Source organism: Zea mays, chromosome 2 (assembly GCF_902167145.1).
Source record: "Zea mays cultivar B73 chromosome 2, Zm-B73-REFERENCE-NAM-5.0, whole genome shotgun sequence".
In the NCBI taxonomy this organism is placed as follows: domain Eukaryota; kingdom Viridiplantae; phylum Streptophyta; class Magnoliopsida; order Poales; family Poaceae; genus Zea; species Zea mays.
The window spans coordinates 110,480,944-110,504,970 of NC_050097.1; the positions used below are offsets into that span (position 1 = coordinate 110,480,944).

A 24,027-nucleotide genomic window follows, 5' to 3' on the forward strand; every position below is an offset into this window, starting at 1 on the left:
CTCTGGGTACTCCACGAATTAATTGCTGACCTAACTAGAGACGAAAGCTCACAACTCCTCTCTAACGCCCCAAATCGCTACTTCATCGCTTGATTAAAGGGTCCTTGGTGTGAGGTTTGAGTTCTTGTTCGGACTTGGTTTTCCTTCTCCTCCCCCTTTTTCATCTCTTGAACTCGTTGTAAACACCTCTTATGCGGATTTGTTACTCTTGGAACCTTCGAGTTCCTTAACAGTTTGAGTTTGCTTGGGAGTCTCCAAACTTATGGACGACCCCAAGAAGTTTGTATCACCCGCTCGTTGAGCAAAGTTGAGAAAGAGTTCGCATTTACCTTTGTGGGCTTCTCAACGGGAAGTAGGGCACCTTTGTGGTGTGATCGAACCTTAGGATAAATCCTTATGTCTTTGTTTCTTTGCTTTGATTCAAATCGTTGTAACTCATCTTTGGCAAAGAAGACATCGATCGAGGTATTTTGTGTGTGGATCTTGTGGATTTCATCCACGCAGATTTCCCCGTTTATCCTTAGCTTATCCCGAGAGCTATTTTCTTAAAGAATCTCGCATTGGTCTCCATGTTGTTCTTAGCCTAGATCTTATCTCACAGTTGGACTGGTTCAGAGTGGTTCAACCGGCTTAATAGCGGTTGAACCGGCCTGCACCAGTTGAACTGTTTATTTGACGATTATTTCGAAGTGTGTGTTGAAAATTTCAGGTTTAGCCTATTCACCCCCCTAGGCTACTTTCACGCTGACTAGACAGGCTGCCCGGACACACGTAGGTCCACCTCCAACTATGTCATGTTCCTTGGGGCCAACCTCGTCTCCTGGTCATCGAAGCGACACCATATGATCTCCCACTCAAGCAGCAAGGTCGAGTACCACACAGTGGCCAATAGTGTGGCTGAGGAGTCCTAGCTCCGGCAACTAGACCTGTTCAAACGTCGGGTCGGGTCAGGTTAGGGTTAGGTCAAGTTCGGGTCATGGGTTATTTGGCACGGCTCGTGCCCGACCCTTGCCTAGTATCGGGTTGGGTCGGGTTGGACCGTGTCTCCCTGTTCGATGTGTCGGGTCAGATTTTTTCAAGTTGGGTCGAGTTTTTTAGCTTTGGATCGGGTTTTTCGGGTTGGGTCAGGTTTTGGGTCAAAAATCATGACTCGTGCCCGGCTCGTGGATTATTGCGGTTAAAAAACTATGGCTCGTATCAGCCCGTTGCACTGGTCAGGTTAGGGTTTTTCGGGCGGGTCGGGTCGGGTTGGGTAGCCCATGCTTAGGTCTACCGGCAACTCCCGCATGAGCTCCACAGCCCCCTCACCAGGAGCACCCTCGTCTACTGCGACAAAGTCGGTGTGGTATACCTCTCCATTAACCCTGTCTAGCACCAGTGCAGGAAGCATGTCGGGACTGATCTCCACTCCGTCCGTCCGTGAGCACATCATCATTTAGGGATGTTCAAGTCCTCCACGTTTTGACAACTTCGCAGTTTGTCGACATCTTCACCAAGGGCATGTGCTCCTTGGTGTTCTCGGATTTTTGATCGAGTCTCAACAAATGTCGTGGCAAGAGTTTCGACTGAGGGGTGTTAGATATTTACTGTGTGTGCTATGTAATCATGTCTTGGACTAGAGCTCGGCCCAAGAGGCATGTTAGAGTTGTAACCCTATGCTACCAGTCTATATATGTAACCTTATATCCACCCAATAGAGTTTGAAAGCTATTTTGTTCTATTAATGATCACTAATTTATTAACATAATCACATTGTTACCAAGTACAACTAAATGGTAAAGTTGGCAATCAATAAATGGAGGATCCTTGAAACAATAAAACATATTGGCAAACGCCTTCAGAGGCACATATAAAACATACAGATGATGCTACCACTTACAGTATCACACAAACTTCATTTGGTTTCAGCGTTCCTGTAGGATCTGTTGTACCCATCAAATAATAGCATTCATCAATTGGTAGCTTTCCTTCTCTGAATACTTTCATTTCCTGTTTGGCCATAAAACTCAGCCTAGATAGCAAGTATGGTTCTTCTAGTGGAATTCCAGAATGAATCATGCGTTCTAACATTGAATCCTCCATATTAGCATATCCATATGCAACTACATGAACCATATAAAAAAGAATTCCTTGATCAATGCACGAACAGGCAAGTGAAAAAAGATTATAAATACATTATTAGAACATGTACAAAGTTATGAACAATAAGAGCATAGGATCTACAACACAAGGAAGCACAAACAATAAAAGTAGGCAATGAAAAATATGGAAACCTATTGATTTGAAGTTTCGAACTTACGCTTCAGCGCGTGTCTGAAACTATAACGAGCATTATTAACCCCTTCAATTGCATTATGTAGAAGTTCCATAAAATATTCTGCCTTAACTCCTCCATAGTGAAGCAACGCAATCAAGATCCTTGATGTTGATGTCCTATTGGATTGATGGCTGATAAATAAACACAAATGGTATTATCTGTTTTGAACCAAAAAAGAACTTGTTTGCCAAAAGTGCTTCAGATAAGGGCATAAGGCACGCCATGATGAACACCCCCTGCCCAACAGAGCACGTGCACGTGCGCACTCACACACGAGGTTTCCATAAATGCTACAATTAGTGACTGTCTCGCCAGCACCCCTAAATGCTACAATTATTTATTCATATTTTTCTTGAATGCATGGAAGTGTCTCAAACTGCAGACGAGGTTATGCTAACACAACAAAACCCCATGCAGCTACCAATTCAAAAGTTGATATGTAAGAGATAATGGCCCAAATCTAATGAAAGAGTGGATGGTCCAGTCCGGAAAGGTCTCAATTCCATATCATCCTTAGAGCATGGGCAACCTGGAATCACCGCAATCGATGTGCATTTGATGGGATCTCGCCTAGTTTGCATGGAGTTCTAGTGTTCATTAGGGATTCAACGGTAGCCCATAGGAGAGGGCTTAGACAGGGAGACTTTCTTTCCCCCATGCTATTCATCCTTGTTATGGATGTCCTTGGCCTATTATTCTCTAAAGAGGAAGAAGCAGGTTTGCTACAACAGTTATCTAGAAGAAAGAAGCTCCATCGGATTTCTATTTATGCAGACGATGTGGTCGTGTTTTTACATCCTACTGCTGAAGAAACTTCTATTACTTTAGACATCCTGCAACTTTTTGGAGACGCTTCTGGCCTCATAAATAATGCACAGAAATCAAATGTCTATCCTATCCAATGCCCTGAGGAGACTTTGTTGGAAGTTCAGAGCTTGCTGCCTTGTGAGATGGCAACCTTCCCTTGCAGGTATTTGGGGCTCCCTCTATCCTTGCATAAGCTTTCTACTAGGCAGCAGTTCCAGCCCTTTGTAGAAAGAATTGCAGATCAACTCCCCAACTGGAAAGCTAACTTGATGACCAAAGCAGGAAGGAGAATTCAGATGCAACATGTTCTCACAGGCATGACGGTTTATTTAGCAATGGCAATTGACATTCCTCAATGGACCTTAGATGCAATTGATAAGATAAGAAAAGGTTTTCTATGGAGAGGTAGAAAGGAAGCAAGGGGAGGACATTGTTTGGTGGCCTGGGGAAAAGTGTGTCGACCCCTTTAGCTGGGAGGCTTGGGAATCTCTAGTCTCCTAGAGCTTTGTTGGGCTCTCCGCATGAGATGGTTGTGGCTACAGAAAACAGATCTAGGGCGGCCTTGGGCAGGCCTTCCCATACAGGTCCCAAACAAAGCCAGAGCTTTTTCCTCTATGGCCCTGATTTCTGAGGTTGGGGATGGATCAAAAACATTGTTCTGGGATGATAGATGGTTGCATGGCACTATAATCTCTGACATTGCCCCCCGCCTGTACAACTCAATTCCAAAAAGAATTGTTAAGAGAAGGAAGGTGAAAGAAGCACTTTTAAACAGGAGATGGATTTCAGACATTAAGGGGGCTCTTACAGTAAGAGTCTTGGTAGAATATCTAAAGCTTTAGGATTCCCTCTCAGAGATTGAGTTACAGCCCAACATAATAGATGTGTTTTCAGCCTTGCTTTAGATGGCAAATACACAACAAAAGCAGCATATAAAGGTCTGTCCTTAGGATCTGCTACCTTTGATCACTACAAAAGAATCTGGAGATCTTGGGCCCCCTCAAAGTGTCGTTTTTTTCATTTAGTTGGTGGCACACAACAGATGCTGGACTACTAATTGATTGGCCAAAAGGGGTCTGAATCACCCACACAAGTGTCCTCTTTGTGATCAAGAGGCTGAAACCCTGAACCACCTCCTTATTTCCTGCGTTTTCACAAGAATTTTCTGGTATATGCTTTTAAAGAAATTTGGGTTACACGCCCTGGCTCCACAGCCTGGCCTCACATCCTTCTTGGAGTGGTGGAAGAGGGCTGCAAAGGCAGTGCAGGGAATGGTCAAGAAAGGGCTGGATTCTCTCATCATTTTGAGAGCCTGGAAGATTTGGAACCTCCGCAATAGATGTGTGTTTGATAGAGAGACCCCCAGCCTTTCTCAAATCCTGAAGCAGACTTATGATGAGAGAAGCCTTTGGGAACTAGCTGGAGCCAAGGGTCTCTCCTATTTGGCTGTTCCCTTGCCGGTCGTCTGAAGACTCTTCCTCATGGATTTATTTCTTTATGCTTGTTTCTGGCCTCCGTAAGGAGCGTATTTGTATTTCGGTCTTTTACTGACCTTTCCTCTTCTTAACATAATTTAAGGCGTAGTTCCCCTGCGCTTTCGAGAAAAAACATTTCTGGTGTTCAGCTAGGGCTCGAGGGGTTTCACATCTCCTCACCCTTGGGTCCAGCATTAGTTAGTTTGTTGGTCTGAGACTGTTTGGTCCTTGCAGACTTTGGCGAGTGTCTTTATCTTCTTTTCCCTTTTTTTCTGTGTGTGTGATTTGGCTGTTTGGTGGGGTTGTGTTGTTGTTTGGGTTCTATACAATTCTCTTAATATATTGATACGCAGATCTTCTGCGTATTCGAGAAAAAAATTGTCACAACACACTATTTTTAACATTAACGGTGGTTAACAGTTACAATTTGAAATATAAGTACAAAGGCAAAACTAACTGTGATGGTCTTGCCTCAACAAGACTAGGATATAAGAGTAAGAGATAATGAAACCAATTATGTTTTGCCACAAAACAGAGTAAAAAAGAAACCAAAATAATTTTGAGGTTACAACTGTTAAGGCCCATAAGGCCCATATATTATGGTCTGCCTATATATATGCTACAGTACCCGAGGGGGTAATTATTCCGCCTAATCAAGGTTAGTGACATGGTATCAGAGGAGGTCACGATTAGGGTTTCTTAGATTTTTTTTTAGCCACCATCGTCTGCTCCCGGCCGCCGTCGCGGTCTTTCTTCGCCGCCGTCGCGGCCTTCCTTCGCCGCCGTCGCGGCCCTTCTTCCACCTGCGCCGCCCCTGTTCACATCCGCCTCCGCGGATCCGTCTGCCCCGTCCGCCATCGCGCAGATCCGGCCGCTGCACGTCCACCATCGCAGAAACCGTCCTGATCCGCGGCCGTCCTCGCGGATTCCAGCTGCTGCCCGTCCGCCGTCGCGGAAGCAGCCCCTTCCCGCCTCTGCCGCCGGTGTCCCTGGGCAGCTGCGCCCAGCCGCGCTTCCCTCTGCCGCGGGCGCCTCTGCCACGGGCGGATCTGGGCGGACCCGCCCCTTCATTCCTCTGTCGCGGGCATCCCTGGGCAGCTGCGCCCAGCCGCGCTTCCCTCTGCCGCGGGCGCCTCTGCCACGGGCGGATCTTCCTCTGCTGCGGGTGCCTCTGCCGCAGGCGGTTCTGGGCGGATCCGCGCTCTGCCCGCGTGAGCTGCGCCCAGCCGCGATTTCCTCCATCCCCGGCAGCCGTCATCCGCCGTCTGCACCTGCCTCCACTTGTTGCACGCCACAAACAGTTGCTGCAGAGAAGATTTGTGCAACTGCCATCGACCCGATAATCACGCCGCAAAACAGTCTGCGGATCCGGATCTACGCCGCCGTCTGCTGCGCCCTGCATCGTCGCCATCTGCGCCGTGCGCCGGTGGCTGCCATTGCGGGCAGACTGTCCAACTCGTCTTCCGCGACCAGGCACTCCGTCAACTCGTCCAACTTTGACTGCTGTCAGCTGCGGTTCCTCCGGTTTGTTCTTCCTGATTTTCATTGAATTCAATATGGCGACAAATGCTATTGTGGTCAATATCACTCTTGATGGCCAAAATTATCCAGAGTGGGCTTTCTGTGTTGAGACTGCACTCAGGGGACATGGATTACTCTTTCATTTGACTGATGCAGCACCAGTACTTGCGGATGATCGTCGCAATGCTGCTGATATCAAAACATGGCAACTTAATGATGGTAAAGTGATGGCTGCTATGGTGAACAGTGTCAAACCGTCTATGATTATGAGTTTGTCTAAATTTAAAACTGCTAAAGCCATCTGGTCTCATTTGAAGGAGCGTTTTGTTCAGGACAGTGGTGCTCTATTACACACTCTCATGCAGCAGACACATGTTATTGAGCAAAATGATATGAGTATTGATGAGTACTACTCAGCCTTTGATCGTCTGATGAGTGCTTTGACATCTATGGTGCCTGCTTGTACTGCTGATCCGTGTCCGGCTCATCAGTTTATTGAGAAGTTCTTCACTTACAGATTTGTTATGGGCGTTCGGGCCGAGTTTGATTCTCTTCGTGCTCGTTTACTTCAGGGTTCTGACACTCTCACAATGGCTAAGGCATTGTCTGATTTACTTGCTGAAGAGACTCGTCTTAATTCTTTGTCTTCTATTGGTACTAATACTCACAGTGTATTGGCTGCTGCCCAGAAACCTAAGAATGTTTTTAAGCCTTGTGATCATTGTGGCAAGACCAATCATCGATCTGAGCTTTGCTTTGTAAAGTTCCCTGAGAAGTTGACTGATTTCCGTGCACGACGTGCTGCTCGTGGTCGTGGTTCAGGACCATCTACTAGAGGCTCAGTTGCTGTTGCTGCCACTTCGTCCGCTTGTACTTCAGAGTCGGCCTGGGTACTTGATTCAGGAGCCTCCTTTCATGTCACATCTGATCAGTCAAAGTTGGCTTCTACAACACCTGTCACAAATGGTGCTTCAGTGCAGACAGCTGATGGTACTGTATGCCACATTACTCATAAGGGTTCTCTTTGTGATCCACACTTTACAGTACCTAATATTTTCTTTGTTCCTGAGCTATCTATGGACCTTCTTTCAGTAGGTCAAATTACGGATCATAATTGCTTTGTCGGATTTGATGACTCATCTTGTTTTGTACAGGACCTTCGCACAGGGGAAGTGATTGGGACTGGCCATCGCCGTAGAGCTGCTCCTCGCCTCTACATCTTGGACTCTTTGCGGCTTCCTTCCTTGGCTACATCTCCGGCTCATGTGCTTTCAGCTACCCTTGCTTCTGTTGCGTCTTTTGCCCAGTGGCATCATCGTCTAGGTCATTTGTGTGGATCTAGATTGTCTACTCTAATAAAGTCAGGTTGCTTAGGTCATACTTCGGTTGAGTCTGATTTTCATTGTAAGGGTTGTCATCTTGGAAAACAAATACAACTTCCATATTTTACTAGTGATTCTCATTCTGCTGAACCCTTTGATTTGGTTCACTCTGATATTTGGGGTCCTGCACCTTTTGTGTCAAAAGGTGGATATAGATACTATGTCATTTTTATTGATGATCATTCTCGCTACACTTGGATTTATTTCATGAAACGCCGCTCTGAGCTGATTTCTATTTATAAAACCTTTGCTCGCATGATTCACACTCAATTTTCCACTCATATTAAAACCTTTCGTTCTGATTCTGGTGGTGAATATTTATCTGATACTTTCCGCCAGTTTTTGACTTCAGAGGGTACTCTTGCTCAGCTTTCTTGCCCTGGTGCTCATGCACAGAACGGTGTGGCTGAACGCAAACACCGTCACATTATAGAAACTGCTCGCACTTTGTTGATATCTTCTTTTGTCCCTTCACATTTTTGGGGTGAAGCCGTTTCTACTGTGGTTTACCTCATCAATAGACAACCATCATCCAAACTCTCTGGCAAAACACCTGGTGAAGTTCTTTTCGGAACTCCTCCACGATATGACCACCTTCGAGTTTTTGGATGTATGTGTTATGTACTATTATCACCTCGTGAACGTACTAAATTGACTGCTCAATCCGTTGAGTGTGTTTTTCTTGGATACAGCCCTGAACATAAAGGTTATCGATGTTATGATCCATCTTCTCGTCGCATACGTATTTCTCGAGATGTGAGCTTCAATGAAAATCGTCCCTTCTTTTACAACTCTTCCACTCATTCTTCTTTTTATTCCACAGAGTCTACCTCATTCATGAGCCTTCCTCCCATTTCTGAAACTTCATCCGTATCACCACCTACTGTTTCTACCACAGATGTCCTTATTCCCATCACACCACCTTCCACTTTCACACCATCTCAGTCTTACTCTTCCAAACCACCTGTCACTCAGACTTACATTCGTCGTCCTCGCTCTACTCCCATGGCCAGTCCTGATGATGATCCTGTTGCTGATACTTGTACTAACAATGATGATTCTCATGTTGTTTTTAATCAGGGGTATCATCTTCGTGATCGTGGCACTATTGCAGCTCCCGAACGTTATGGGTTTTCTCGTGCTGGTGCAGTCATTGTTGAACCATCATCTTATAAAGAGGCTTCTGGTATACCTGAGTGGCAGCTTGCTATGACTGATGAATTAAATGCCCTTCATCGCACATGTACATGGGATGTTGTTCCGTTACCTGCTGGTGCTGTTCCTATCACGTGCAAATGGGTCTTCAAGGTTAAAACCAAATCTGATGGGTCTATTGAGCGATATAAAGCTCGTCTTGTGGCCAGAGGTTTTCAACAGACACAGGGTATTGATTATGATGAGACTTTTGCACCTGTGGCCCATCTGACTACTGTCCGAGCTTTACTTGCTGTTGCAGCCTCATCTTCTTGGACTATCTCTCAGATGGATGTCAAAAATGCTTTTCTTCACGGTGACCTACATGAGGAAGTCTATATGCATCCACCTCCTGGGATCGAGGTTCCATCAGGACATGTATGTCGTCTCCGTCGAGCCTTGTATGGTCTCAAACAAGCTCCTCGTGCTTGGTTTGAGAGATTTGTTTCTGTCATCAAGGCTTGTGGTTTCTCTTCTAGTGATCATGATCCTGCATTGTTCATTCATGTTTCTTCACGAGGACGCACGTTGCTATTACTATATGTTGATGACATGTTGATTACAGGCAATGATCCAGACCATATTGCTCATGTGAAGGCGTCTCTGAGTAAGGAATTTCAAATGTCTGACTTGGGGGCACTCAGTTATTTCTTGGGTATTGAGGTTTTGCAGACTCAAAATGGTATTTATCTTTCTCAGGCCAAGTACATACAAGACCTTCTTGATCGTTCTGGTCTTAGTGATACTCGCATTGTTGCCACGCCTATGGATCTTCACTTATCTCTTCGTCCGACTGATGGGACACCTTTGGAGGATCCATCTCGATATAGACATCTTGTTGGCAGCTTGGTTTACCTTACTGTCACCAGGCCAGATATTGCTCATGCGGTTCAGATCTTGAGTCAGTTTGTCTCTGCTCCTACATCAGTTCATTATGGGCACCTACTTCGTGTGCTTAGATATTTACGGGGGACAAAAACACAATGTTTATTTTATGACTCAAATTCCCCACTTCAGCTTCATGCTTACTCTGATGCTACATGGGCCAGTGATCCTACAGATCGTCGCTCCATCACTGGTTACTGTATTCTTCTTGGATCATCCCCTGTTGCTTGGAAATCCAAGAAGCAAGCTGCTGTATCTAGATCTAGTACTGAAGCAGAACTTCGAGCCCTGGCTACTACTACTGCTGAGATTATCTGGATTCGTTGGCTCTTGGCTGATCTAGGTGTTTCTTGTGACTCGCCTACACTTCTTCGCTGTGACAGTACTGGAGCTATACAAATCTGTCATGATCCAGTGAAGCGTGAACTCACAAAACACATTGGTGTTGATGTCTCATTCACTAGATCTCATTGTCATCAGAAGACCATTGATCTTCAATATGTGCCCTCAGAATTACAGCTTGCGGATTTCTTCACAAAAGCACAAACTAGGGCACAACATCAGTTTCATCTACTCAAACTCAATGCTTCAAATCCTCCACTTCCGCCTTGAGTTTGACAGGGGGTGTTAAGGCCCATAAGGCCCATATATTATGGTCTGCCTATATATATGCTACAGTACCCGAGGGGGTAATTATTCCGCCTAATCAAGGTTAGTGACAACAACTACAACAAAAAAAAAAGTATATGAAATCCCAAATATTCAAATATGCTGGACAATAAGTATGCACTTTAATACCTAAATCCAGCATTACAAAAACTCAAAATATTTCTAGACATACCTTGTGGAAACTATTTCCAAAGAACTCAGAGACTTCATCCGGCACAACTTTGGGTCAGCTTTTACTTTTACCATTGATGGTCGGATCACAATAGTATTATTACTAATCTGTAATTGAAAAGAAAGAATACTCAGTTTTAGGTAAGCTAGGTTAAGAAGTAAAGATTGCCACACCCTTCAAAACTACGTTACAAATAAATATCATAGCATATACTTTGTTAGGGAAATGTCACAAGGTTGGGTTTTTTTGTTGGGGAGGGGGTACATTTTTCTATCCACGACATTAAGGGGAAAAAAAGAAAACCACATACATTAGTGATCAGTTGGGCTTGTACAACAGCTCCATCTGCCGATCCTAGAATAATACAAAGACTAAACTACTCGGAAACGGTATCCCTTCAGTTCAATCACACTAGTGCAATGAACTCCCATGAGAGCAACGGAAAAATTTGACACTATACAAGGAAGTGATCACGGTGTAGAAATGTAAAAAGGATAAACAGATATTAGAATCAACTAAGGTCCCCAAACAACAATTCCCATGCAAAACCTGCCAATTGCCAAGTAAAACAGCTAGATTTTGGAAGTAAGTAACATACTCCCTTCAGTCATATATAGTCATATATTGGTGACTGGAGAGACCAATATACAGACTCTTAAAGTCTTTGTTAGAATCCCTATAGAGCGTGCCTGTATGGATGGGATCTTCATTGATAGATAGATCGATCTCTATTAGGTAACAATCTCCGTTGATAGATAGATCGGTCTCTATTAGACAAGGATCTCTGTTGATTAACTAAGATCCCCGTTGATAGATAGATCGATCTCTATTAGGCAAGTATCTCTGTAGATAGATAGATCTATCTCTATTAGGCAAGGATCTCCGTTGATAGATGGATCCATCTCTATTAGGCAAAGGATCTCCGTTGATAGATAGATCGATCTCTATAAACCCTCGGCTATCCTTGCCTATAATAAATGTAACACCATATCTCCTAATATATGACCAATTAGCCTTTCTATCATGTTATCAGAAGACGGTCACGATCCTATGGCCCTAGCTTCCGCCTATCCCTACCCTAGCCGCCACGCTCCACTCTCCTCTCCCACCGGCGAACATCCGATCGCTCGTCTCGATCGTCCTAGACCCCCTCTCCACCATCTACCTTCGGTGGCTTGATCTTGTCTTCCTCACCCTCGAGCATTACACCCTCAATAGCCATGTCCTCACCGACACCGCCTACACCTCCCCTGTATGACAGCGCATGGACAATGGTGTACTACCTTCGCTATTTGACACCATTACCATCGAGCTGCAGGGGATCCCGTTGCAGCGACATGGGTTGCACCGACATGGCTTGGGATGCCTGGCTCACCATCAAGGACCACTTCTTGGACAACCTAGAGACTCGTGCCCTCCACCTCGATGTTTCTTTTCGCACCTTTGTCCAAAGTGATCTCTCCATCAACAACTACTGCTACAAGTTCAAGGGTATGACTAATGCCCTAAGGGTCCTTGGCGAAGTCGTGCCCGATCATGCGCTCGTCCTCAACCCCCTTAAAGGTCTCAACAAGCAGTTCGAGCACATGAAGACCTTCATCGGGCGCACCACGTCGTTCCCACTATTTCAGGCCATCCGCAACAACCTTCTACTCGAGGAGCTCGCCATGGCTGAGGAGGCCTCTACCTTGGCTTCTAATGCCTTCCATGCCACCTCGATGCTAGCACAACAGCAATAGTCTGGCGCCACCTCCACCCCTGTTGCGTCGAAGTAGCCACAACAGCATCTTGGAGGCTCCTCCAGCTCTAGCAGACGCCATTGTCACCACAATGTCAATGGTGGTAATGGTGGTGGCAGCTAGAGAGGCACACCCTGGCCATCAATCTACAACCCCTAGACCAGACGGATCACCATGTGGCATGTACCGACCCTGGGTGCACGGCAACAGCATCACGAATAACAGCAGCAGCGTGGACAGCATCAACAACAGCCTTATACATAGCAGGCGTTGTTGGTTGACGCTACTGCCCCATATGGCCTACCTCCTAGCTTGATTTGTACGCCTTCACTGCCTCCAGCGCCGACCATATAGTAGCTCCCCCACACTCCACAATAGGTCACATCGTCGCCTGGCTGCCGCCCTTGACTAGTCCTTGGGATCAGCAATCTTTGTTTAGCACAGTGGCTCTCAACCCTCCCGCCGTCATCGACTATATGGACACAAGCGCTCCCAACCACATCACACCTAATGTTGGTAATGTCTCCGTGATTCGACCTCCTGATTGCATGTCTCTTTCCTCCATCATTGTTGGCAAGGGATCCATTCTCCCTATCACATATGTCGATCATACAGTTCTTCCTAGACCGTTTTATATTAATAATATTCTTGTTCCTCCTAATAATATTCAGAATGTCCTTTCTGTTTGCCAGATTACCACTGACAACAATTATTCCATTGAATTTAACCCGCTTGGCCTCTCTTCGAAGGGTCTAACTCCAGGAACTTGATCATCATGTGCAATAGCTCGAGGCCCCTCTACTCCCTAGGCTGTCCACTATCACCGCCTTTGTCGTGGTTTCTCGTGCTGCACCTTCCATCTAGCATCGCCGCCTCGGTCATACTGGCTCTGAGACCCTCTCATCCCTTGCTAGGTCATCCACTATTCTTTGCAATAAAAGCATCGGTGCTTCTTTATGTCATATTTGCCAACTGGATCGCTATACTCATTTTCCTTTCCCTAATCTATCCTCTCGTGCTCTCCAAAAATTCGACTTAGAACATTGCGCTCTGTGGACCTCTCCAATTGCTAGTGTGTATGGTTACAACTATTATCTCCTTGTTTGAGATGATTGCTCACACTTTCTCTAGACTTTTCCTCAATGATTTAAGTTTGACACCTTCTCCACCTTAGCTAATTTTATTTCTTTAGTTCGTACCTAGTTTGGTTGCACCAGCAAAAGCGTCCAGTGCGACAATGGTCATAAGTTCGACAACCACGCGGTCCTTTCTCCTCACCCATGGTGCCCTTCTACGCATATTGTGTCCGCCCCCTATAAGCCAGATCTTTACACGTGCTTTGAGTCCTCCCAACCCCTACACGAGGATCCCCCCATATGTCAGTCCATCTCGTGTGCATATGACCAGGGGAACCAGCGAGTGACCTTTTTTAACCTCAGCCTGAAATTCGCTCCCGCTAGGATTCGAACTCAGGACCTATGGAGTGCTACTCAGACCACCTAACGTGACTATTGTTAGGCGTATCCTACACTATCTTTGGGGCACTATTGATTATGGCCTTCTCCTTCGACACTCTACTATTAGTGAGCTAGTTGTCTACTCCGCCACTGATTGGGCAGATTGTCTCGACACTCGCAAGTCCATGGCGAGCTATGTGATGTTCCTCGATGATGATATCGTCTCTTGGTCGTCTAAGCGCCAGCCCAAAATCTCCCGGTCTAGTGCTAAGGTTGAGTACAAAGTCATTGCCAATAATGTTGCACAAGTTTGTTAGCTCGCCAACCCCTCCAGGAACTCCATAATCCATTGACCAAGAGCACCCTGGTCTATTGCGACAATGTGAGTGTGGTCTGCCTTTCCACCAAACCAGATCAACATTAGTGCATGAAGCATGATCTCCCTTTCGTCCGCAAGCGAGTTGCCAACAGCGACATTCAAGTTTTTTATGTCCCGATGACCTCCTAGTTTGTTATCTTCACAAAGGGTCTGCCCTCCACAGTGTTATCAGAATTCCGCTCTAGTCTTAATGTCCTAGGTGACGCTTAGAGTACAGGGGAGTATTTTTCTCTTTATACCAATCTCACCGTCTCATGGGACGCTCAAACTGAGGGGGTGTTAGAATCCCTGTATAGCATGCCTATATGGCTAGGATCTCCGTTAACAGATAGATCGATCTCTATTATGTAAGGATCTCTGTTGATAGATAGATAGATCTCTATTAGGCAAGGATCTTCGTTGATAATATATTGATCTCTATTAGGCAAGGATCTCCGTTGATTGGTTCTGTTTCTATAAACCCTCAACTATCCTTGCCTATATATGTGTAACACCATATCTCCTACATATGAACAATTAGCCTTTCTATCATTCTTAATGCATACCCTTTTGTCAACTAGCAGAGTTCCCTTTACAGCATATCCATTATAAAAAAGACGGACCTGCATGAGAAGAGGCTAGAGAAAAGAACAGAAGATATAAAAACAGAGAATAAGCACATGCATAATAATATACAAATTCAATGTTGAGAATGATGCCACTTTGAACTTGGAACTCACCGTTGTTTCACCTTGATGCATATAAACCTGAAAAGGGATAGAAACAATCAATATATTAACTGACAGTTGTATGAACCTTTACCATAAACTACTGCATACTGAATGCAGAGGCATACATATGCAGGAGTGATTTCCATAAATGCTCCTTTATTTACATAAGCATTTCAATTTCGGAGGAATGGAAAGAAGCAGTCCACTGAACAACTTCAGAGCAAAAGAAATCCATGGCATATTGTGGTTTGTATGGATATGTCCAGAGGAGGCCTCAATGTGCCAGCGAATAGTGCAATCATAAGGCATAGAAATAATATAAGGAGAGGTAGGCGTCGGCCAAACTTGAAAAAAAAAACTTTATTCATGGGGCAGCAAACTTGATATGTGAAGTGGAGAAACTTGAAACAAAGGAATATACCCAAAGAATCACCCTTGGACAGGAGTGCATGAAAAGCAGCTATTCACATGCCTAAACCATGAACACACTTTAGGCCCTCTAATAATATCAATATTACTGAGCCTCATATATTGCTTTCTTTTATTTGTTTTCCCCTTTTTACTAGTGGCCTGTGTTAGGTTTTAACTCTAGCCTACATAAATTGCTTGGGACTATGTCATACTTGGTATGAATGTGTTGGCTTGATAAATTGTCATGTGGGGTCAGCAATACTCCTAAGGCAAGGATAGGCTGTTGTTGGACAAGCATCACCACTGGGTATACGCATGTACTCAGAACAATTAAGTAATAGGTTGAATCTTTTCATATCTCCTCTCTTCCCTGACTTTGCTGGCAAACTACGCCAATGAGGGCTGGGGCCTCAACCATCGCACGACTAGGCTTTATGCTGAGTTCCACCCACAAATAACACATCAGAACATAAAAAATCAAAAATCACAACCATCTGTAGAACCCCCACATATCATCCATAAAGTTAAAATATTAGTAATAAGTTTCTGTAAAGAAAATGGCAAGCACAGGGCCAAGCGTACAAACTTTTGACTTCTTTCCTTTGATTATTCTGCTAGGGCATTTCTTAGCCAAATTTTCAGATATGAAGCCAGTCCCATCAGTATGGATCAAACGCTTCCCATCTAGCATAACAATGTTCCCATGCTCGTCCTGAAATACCACATTGATATAAAAGTTGCATGCTCAATAGTAATAAGACACTATTCGAGAGGAAGAAAATAATTACCCGACAAGGTTCATCATCAATCAGTATAACGTCAATTGTCGATAAATCAACATCCAGTGTTAGAGTTTTGGAAAGTATCAAATGAAACCTGTATCGCTCCAAGCAAAGAACATATGTTTAAAATACCAGAAGGTGGAGGATGCATATCAATGTAGAAATCAATAACATCATATTGTCAGTTCTTCTTTTCAGTTATTTTCTGAAAACTCAATGTTATTCAACCAGAAAGTATTGGCACTCTTTTTAGTGCACCACTTTTCGACTACTTTCTGAAAACTCAATGTTATATCAATGTAACAGAATTTGTAGTTCCCTCCATCCTTATCATCAACCAGAACACTTGAGGTGCCTTTGGCCCTAGGAAGAATCAACAGACATGGTTGGTTGTGCTTAATAGCTTAGATGACAAACCTTTTCATATAATTTGCAATGGTGGGAGCAGTATGGATATGCATGAACAGTTTGCGGCACTTGTCAATTGGAATATAAGCCTCATCCCCCCTCCACCCAGACTTAGTGCAAATAAAATAGCATCTTACAGGCGAAGTGCATTTCTTGATATCCCCCTGTTCACTGTCTTTCTTTTTCGTCTCTTTTCCTGGATCCTTGTAAACTGTGGAAGAAGACCAATGGAATCAATCTGAAAACTAGAAGTCCAAGAACTGCTGCAGCACAGCAAAATGCAGATAAATTAAGAAGTCTGCTGCTTTTATCAGCCTGTTAGGAATCCCCAATAACTTAATATTTGCATGCAACTCCAATGTTTCAGATCCCTGACAAGAGGACCATTTCTCATGCATCCTCCAAAACTTCCAAAGAAAAATCCTGAGTTGAATCCAAAATTGACGGGTTAATGTGAGCTTATCCATGCGCGCAAGCACTCTTCAAATAGGAATCCATTTTCTAACTGGCTTTCATACTTTGGTGAGTCGTCTGAGATCCTTTTGATGAATGTGTGCGACATCTTAATGTTTATTAGTGTTAGACATGTATGTGTGTGTCTCAACCGTAATGGGCTTACCATATACATTCCTATCTATTAATACGGCATCACAACCCTAGCTAGGATTAGGATTTCTATTCTAACATGGTATCAAGCCTCCCTTCTCTTCTCACCCTCCCTCCCTCTCTCCTCTGCCTTAAGCTGCCATGGCAGAGCACCTCCCCCGCTGGTGGGCCACCGGGCCCCCAGCGCCGGCTTCCCTCCACAGCGCGCCCACCTACCTCCGCGGTCACCCCTCTGCCCAGCCGACCATCGCCGCCGCATCTTTACCCGCAACGGCCAGCCATGTCTTGGCGCGTGTAACCGCCACCGCCACCACCTGGCTTCTACCCCCGCGCGCAGGGACCTTCGGCTCCCAATCCACGTGATTTTGGCCACCAGCGAACCCCGCCTCGTCCACTCCGACAACATCCGTGATAGCTCGTCGACATCGGGCGTGCAAGTGGTTGCAAGCGCAGCGCCAAGATCTGTGTGGTCCACCACGATGATCATCAGTCGAGCCTCGTGGCGTACGAGGTTGCCATCGTCGACCACCAGCCAAGCTCCAACCTCGACACTTACGAGGACGGCCCAAGTCGCCGCATAATCGAAGAAGTCTGACGCCCATCATCATTCGGGCAGTTGGCAGGGCGCCTGCACCATTCATCGAAAAGGTAGCATGAGAGTGAACTCTTCCTTCGTAATAGGATAGTGTTTACCTGTGATCCAGCCGGTGAGGTCCGCCCTCATAAACCCGGTCTCTAGAATCCATCGCACAGTTCTTTTGTACTCGGTGAGGTCCACCCTCATAAACCCAATCTCTGGCGTCCATCGCCTAACTCTTACAAATTCATTTATGAAGGAAGAATTTGCTCTCAATTCAATCATTTTCCTGCTTTAATTTACATATATTGTTTCCTCTAGCCCTCACGTGGTTCCTAACTTCTGTTGTGATCATGTAACTAGCTTGTCGCTTAGTTTGGGGCCCCATTTGATGTTGAACGAGGATCGAATAGCTAGGGACCTCCAACCAGGGGAAAGGACCACGTTCTCAGGGGTGGTCCGGAGCTAGGTAGCCACTTAGCCTGGTTCCGTACCATAAGCCTACACCCTCCACCACCCTAGAATTGTTGTCCTAATACCTCGGACTGGGTCCCTAAAGGTCTGGACCTTGACCAAACTTAAGGGTTGGTTCCTAAAGCTCTGCTCGACAAGCTCCAGCTACATGATTCGAAAGGTTGAGCACAACAAAGTAGGAGCCCTGAGGGTATAGTACTAAGCCATGTTCAGGATTGATTTCTGGCTTGATCACGGCTTCAGAAGTGCATCACCGCAGGGGGTACACCAATAACAAGCAAGGCGATTAACCACCCCATCACGCCATCTGTGCATGACTTCCACTCCAATGGCTCGCACTTCAGCATTCACCGGCGGCAAGAGCTTCGCTCCAGGAAGCCGCATCATGTTCGGCTCTCTCGACTTCCTCGCCACCGTCACCAGCGAACCCCGCCTCGTCCACTCCGACAGCATCCGTGGCGGCTCGCCGACATCGGGCGCGCCAGGGGTTGCAAGGGCAGCGCCAAGATTTGTGTGGTCCACCACGATGATCATCAGCCGAGCCTCGTGGCATACGAGGTTGCCATCTTCGACCACCAGCCAAGCTCCAACCTCGACACTTACGAGGACGGCCCAAGTCGCCGCCTAACCGAAGAAGTCTGACGCCCGTCATCACTCGGGCGGTTGGCGGGGCGCGTACACCATTCATCCAAAAGGTAGCATGAGAGTGAACTCTTCCTTCGTAATAGGATAGTGTTTACCTGTGATCCGGCTGATGAGGTCCGCCCTCATAAACCCGGTCTCTGGAATCCATCGCACAGTTCTTTTGTACCCGGTGAGGTTCGCCCTCATAAACCTGGTCTATGGTGTCCGTCGCCTAACTCTTATAAATTCAGCTACGAATGAAGAATTTGCTCTCCGTTCAATTCCTTTTCCTGCTTCAATTTACATATATTGTTTCCTCTAACCCCCACGTGGTTTCTGACTTCTGTTGTGATCATGTAACTAGCTTGTCGCTTAGTTTGGGCCCCCTTTGGTGCTGAACGAGGATTGAACTGCTAGGGACCTCCAGCCAAGGGAAAGGACCACGTTCTCGGGGGTGGTCCGGAGCTAGGTAGCCGCTTAGCCTAGTTCTGTACCGTAAGGCTACACCCTCCACCACCCTAGGACAGCTGTCCTAGTACCTCGGACTGGGTCCCTAAAGGTCCGGACCTCAACCAAACTTAAGGGTTGGTTCCTAAAACTCTGCTTGGCAAGCTCCAGCTACATGATTCAAAAGGTTGAGCACAACAAAGTAGGAGCCCCGAGGGTACAATACTAAGCGATGACCTTGAGTTGTGTTCAGGGTCGATTTCTAGCTTGATCACGGCTTCAGAAGTGCATCACCACCGGGGGTACACCAGTAACGGGCGAGGTGGCTAACCACCCCTCACACCACCTGCACCCAATACGATGAATGGGCTGTTTCACGTCCCATCAAGCCACCGACGTCGAACGGCGTCATGATGGCCACCTCTTTTACCGCGCCACCACAGTAACAACCTCATATCGACCAGGTAAAAAACCGAAGCTCACCCCAACTTCTCACGTAGAGCGGGGGGTGGACCGAGTAAACTCCCAGTGAGCCGCAAGCTAGGTGACTGGCCCATAAGTCATTTGCTCGTGCCCACGTCCATGGTCGTACCTCACATTCTCCTGCGGTAACCCGGCTGACAGGGTGGCCACAGGGCCCCTGTTTGGTCGGCCAGACCAACCAAAGGGCCGATACAGGATCGAATAAGGAAGTACTCAATGAGATGCCTACAGCGGGTCGAGCCCCCAGCGGGACCACTCGCCAAGACCTAACCCTACCGAAGGGTGGTCGGATCTCACTTGGATAACCCGTTCATAGCTCGACGACCTCCTTCCCCATGCCGACTAGGTCGGTGGAAGGCAGCCCTCCCCTCAAAGAGCCTCAAAAGGCCTTCTGAGGGGGGAATGCGTGCATATCAAGGATCAAGCCCTTGGAAGACGACCCACTCAGAGGATCACCACCCAAGACTACGCTCGGCTCCGGTACTAAGCGGACTGACGCCCAGCGCGTGACGACCATCCATAGTTTTTAGATCGCATGATTGTCTGATCGATGCCACAAGGCGATCAAACGATTAGTTGCCCCCCCTGGTCGTCCTGTGTATTTCCAGAACACACACACACACACACACACACACATATATATATATATAGTTATTTACAACACTATATATAGATATATATACTTATATAGTATAGAGACTTGCTCAGAACAAGCACAACTATAGACAAGGCAGCACAATAGCAGTATAAATAGTCCAAAACTGAAGTCTGAAACTCTGAAGTCTGAAACTCCAAACTGAAGTCTGAAACACTGAAATGAAGTCTGAACCGGAACAACAAAACAAAAAAAAAAGATTGGGACTTGGGAGACTTCAGAGTCCAGACATATACCTTCAGATGAGGAGCTCATCTCCAATCCCTATGTTTCCTCCCGGCCGATGTAGATAGAAGGGTGTTGGAGCCTTGGAGGGAGAGAGAGAAGGGTGAAGAAGGGAGAGGGAAGGGAGCAATCGTCCTGGGCTCCTGGCTCTAGAGTGCACCACGCCTGCAGGGATTCTAAGGAGGCGGGGAACACGAAGAGACAGGCGTGATCTGGGGCCGGCTACCTTTATTAATCATGGGTCAGTCAAACAGAATGTTGAACTACCCAACCCTGACTAATCGCGACTGATCGGTTACCGGTCAATTAGTCGTTCCATATCGTCGCCTAATCGGACGATCAGGCAACCTAATCGAATCAAACACCCTAATCGAGCACAGAGTACCGATCAGCCCGACTAATCGTGATTAGTCGGATGATCTGAAAACAATGCAACCATCGCAGGAAGGATCCGCGCCTAAACTGATTGGTACCGAATAAAACACCCCAAGCAATCCATAAGGATCACTCGGGGGCTCGGGGCTACATCATACTGATGCGCTTGCGCGCACTTGGGCTTTTGATCCCCGGCAAGTAAGCCTCTGACCGACTCCAAGGAGTCGCACAAAGGCTCGGGGGCTGTTGTCGGGTACCTAGGAACGGGTTACCCAAGGCAAGGCCCATAAACCTCTCTCTGGCCCATTTACCAACCAAGTCCCCGCCGAACAAGCCTGCGAGGCAGGGCGAACAATCAAGTCCCCATCGAGCAAGTCTGCTAGGCGGAGCGAACGACCAAGTCCCTCGCCGAGCAAGTCCGCGAGGCGGAGCGAGCGACCAAACCCCCACCGATGAAGTCTGCAAGGCGAAGCGAACAACCAACTCCCAGATGATGACCAACTCTCCGATGACCAAGTTTGATGTCCAACTCTCCGCCAATCAGCTCCGACCGACCAATTCTCCATCGAGCAACCTGACGAGGCAAAGATCTAAGTCTAGCGCTACTGATCCACGTCAGCTACAACGGGACGCGTCACCATCAGGCCACGTCTGAACATATGCATAGCATGCCGAATGGGCACGGGGGTCTCTACAGTGACCCACACATCGGAAGGACATGACAGTGTGCCATACCGAGTGTACGCATACGCACATTGACGGATGACGGAGGGCTCATGACGACAGGAGAAGCCACGCCACATCCAACCGCACTTTGAGACATATCCATGGAACCCATTACAAAGACGTTAGCGAGGACTCGCTACAAGAGCCGGAGTAGCGGGAAAGGACAACGCCATGCCGAGAGTACGGCTACACACGACCCTATGAAGGACCCACCACGCCAACCCGGGGAGCAGATCTCTCTCTCTCTCTTCTATCGAGTAGAATACAAGTCCCACTGTAAGGTCCTAGTCCTACCCTTGAAATATAAAAGGACAGGGCTCCCTCCTTTGAGGAGAGGGGCACATGAACACACAAGCACACCAGCTGTAACACGCTCTACTGCAATACTACAATCACCATTACACTGGACTAGGGCTCCGGCCTGAACCAGTATAACCCACTCAGTTCTTTGCTTAGATCTCTGTGATCCACTATTCGGAGTGAGTCCACGCTTGTATCTCCACCGAACACAAATCTATTGTCCCCCGGTTTCCGAAACCACGACAAGCATATTGGGCTAGTCCCCAAGTGGTACGTCGAAAAGTCATTAAACTAACACATTAATTCTAAATCTAAATAGATTTTGGATTACAAGACACTCACCGAAAAAATTATATCGTCGCAGACCCAAAACAATACCATCTTCAACAACCCTATGGTAATGTTGGCGGTAGAAATCAGTGCTCTTGTCTGAAGAAACCATAAACTTTACTAGAAGAACATTATCATCACCAAGAACTTTTTGTAGATAAGTCCTCTTATTCTCCATATATGGCCCCTGATTCAGTCAAATATAGTTGTATTATTGATAGTTTAGAAAGTTCCATAAGTTTGATAGGGATTGCGTAGCTATATGTGTGCAACTATAGATTAATAGAAAAGGCAATATGTTCCTCAATTATATATTTGAAGCACATATTCTACACCATGATGAAGATATTGGGAGCATGTTGTTGTGGTACCCGATGTGCAAAAGGAGGCACAACGGAAGACGGCAACATCGGTAGAGTAGCAGGCGATCGAGAAGACAAAAAATGAGTAGCCAAGGCCGACGAAAACTGCAACAGGTCAGCAGCACAAGGACGAGTCTCCTTATTACAGAGTACGGACACTAGCAAGAAGACCCATCGGAGACACAGGAATGATGAGCGAGCAGCTAAGCACGAAGGGTCTCAAACTCGTCACAAAGTCGGGTCAAGAAGTCATAGGTATGTCAAAGCTCAATTGTAGCCTTCTGACCCTAACAAGACTAACAAGTATCTAGTGACATATGGGGGCCAAAAGTATCAAGCTGACGCGAAATAGTAGGCATTTAATCGAAGAAGTCATCAACTTTAGCATCTCCCTGTCATTAGAGTTGCTCCTGACGAATAATAGCCAGATAGGTAGACTAACCAGTAGCCTCATAACAATCACGTAGAAAAGCCCACATCTTATGTACAACTCAAACTCAACATTTTCAACAAGACGGTCCTCAATACTAGAGGCAAAATAGCACTGGCACGAGCATCTTATCCAACCAAGTCATGTAAGCTCTAAACTGAGTCATAAGATAACATCTGATCGTTATAGTCTACAAGCAACTCCTTGTCAGTACCCTTCTCTGGAACCACAAGCGATGTAGGAGCAGTAGGACAAGCAGGACACGGTAGCTCACCAGTGAGGAACTCCTAAAGGTGCAAACCACGCATGTGCAAGAACTCAGTCACGGTATTTGGTGCCATTAAAAAGCACTAGACACCGTAGAACTGGAACACCACTAGATAAAGAGGTCAAAGATGGGGCCATAATAGCAGCCAACGGCGAGAGTGGAGTGGGGATGGGCAACGACAAGAGCGCAAAAGAAAAGCGGCACAAGCTAGAGTTTTTTACCAAAACCTAACAAAAACAGTTAAAACCAGATCTGCAAACCTAGATCCAACCAAAAATCGAATCTAAAAGGGAGGGTTGCAGGTGCGAGCTAAACACACCATCACACTGACGGCATGTGCAAGCGTCCTTGCGTGAGACTATAATGTGTGCCAATGTGACACGTGAGAAAAATCATAGAGAAGGGAAGAACCCTGACCCTACAAATCGGCTCTTTATACTACGTCATGAATTGCACTATATTCAATATGAGGGCGCTAGGTCCGAATATATACACCGATATAGGATAGATACCATGAACAAGAGTTCTATATATGAAACCGGATACAACAAGGATTGATGCATAGACATCTAACAAGGACTCTATATATGAGACCGAATACAAGGACACATACATAGGCATCTGTCATGGGCATCATAGGGAGCGAGAGGCAACAACCAGGCTGGGATAAGGCTAGAGAATAAGATTGAGATGAGCTGGGATAAGGCTAGAGAATAAGATTGAGATGAGAGAATTGTGGAGAGTTGGTTAGCATCAGATAAGTCCAAGAAAGTAGGAGTTAGTTGAGAGTTTGTAGGAGAAGTTGGTTAGCCATAGGGCTATTTATAAGCCGCATGG

The 24,027-nt window shown here is 46.3% G+C and overlaps 1 protein-coding gene across 1 annotated transcript in view; it reads right to left on the reverse strand.

Moving 5' to 3' along the window:
• Window positions 1–24,027, reverse strand: part of LOC100384503 (uncharacterized) — a 71,656-nt gene that overhangs the window by 43,829 nt on the left and 3,800 nt on the right. The window contains exons 5-13 of the mRNA NM_001352024.1: window positions 22,143–22,317; window positions 16,318–16,519; window positions 15,907–15,994; window positions 15,705–15,830; window positions 14,717–14,743; window positions 14,543–14,614; window positions 10,423–10,529; window positions 2,300–2,448; window positions 1,880–2,102 (exon numbers count right to left, since the gene is read on the reverse strand). Coding sequence (NP_001338953.1) covers window positions 1,880–2,102; window positions 2,300–2,448; window positions 10,423–10,529; window positions 14,543–14,614; window positions 14,717–14,743; window positions 15,705–15,830; window positions 15,907–15,994; window positions 16,318–16,519; window positions 22,143–22,317 — 1,169 coding nt within the window. The remainder of the gene's footprint in view (window positions 1–1,879; window positions 2,103–2,299; window positions 2,449–10,422; window positions 10,530–14,542; window positions 14,615–14,716; window positions 14,744–15,704; window positions 15,831–15,906; window positions 15,995–16,317; window positions 16,520–22,142; window positions 22,318–24,027) is intronic.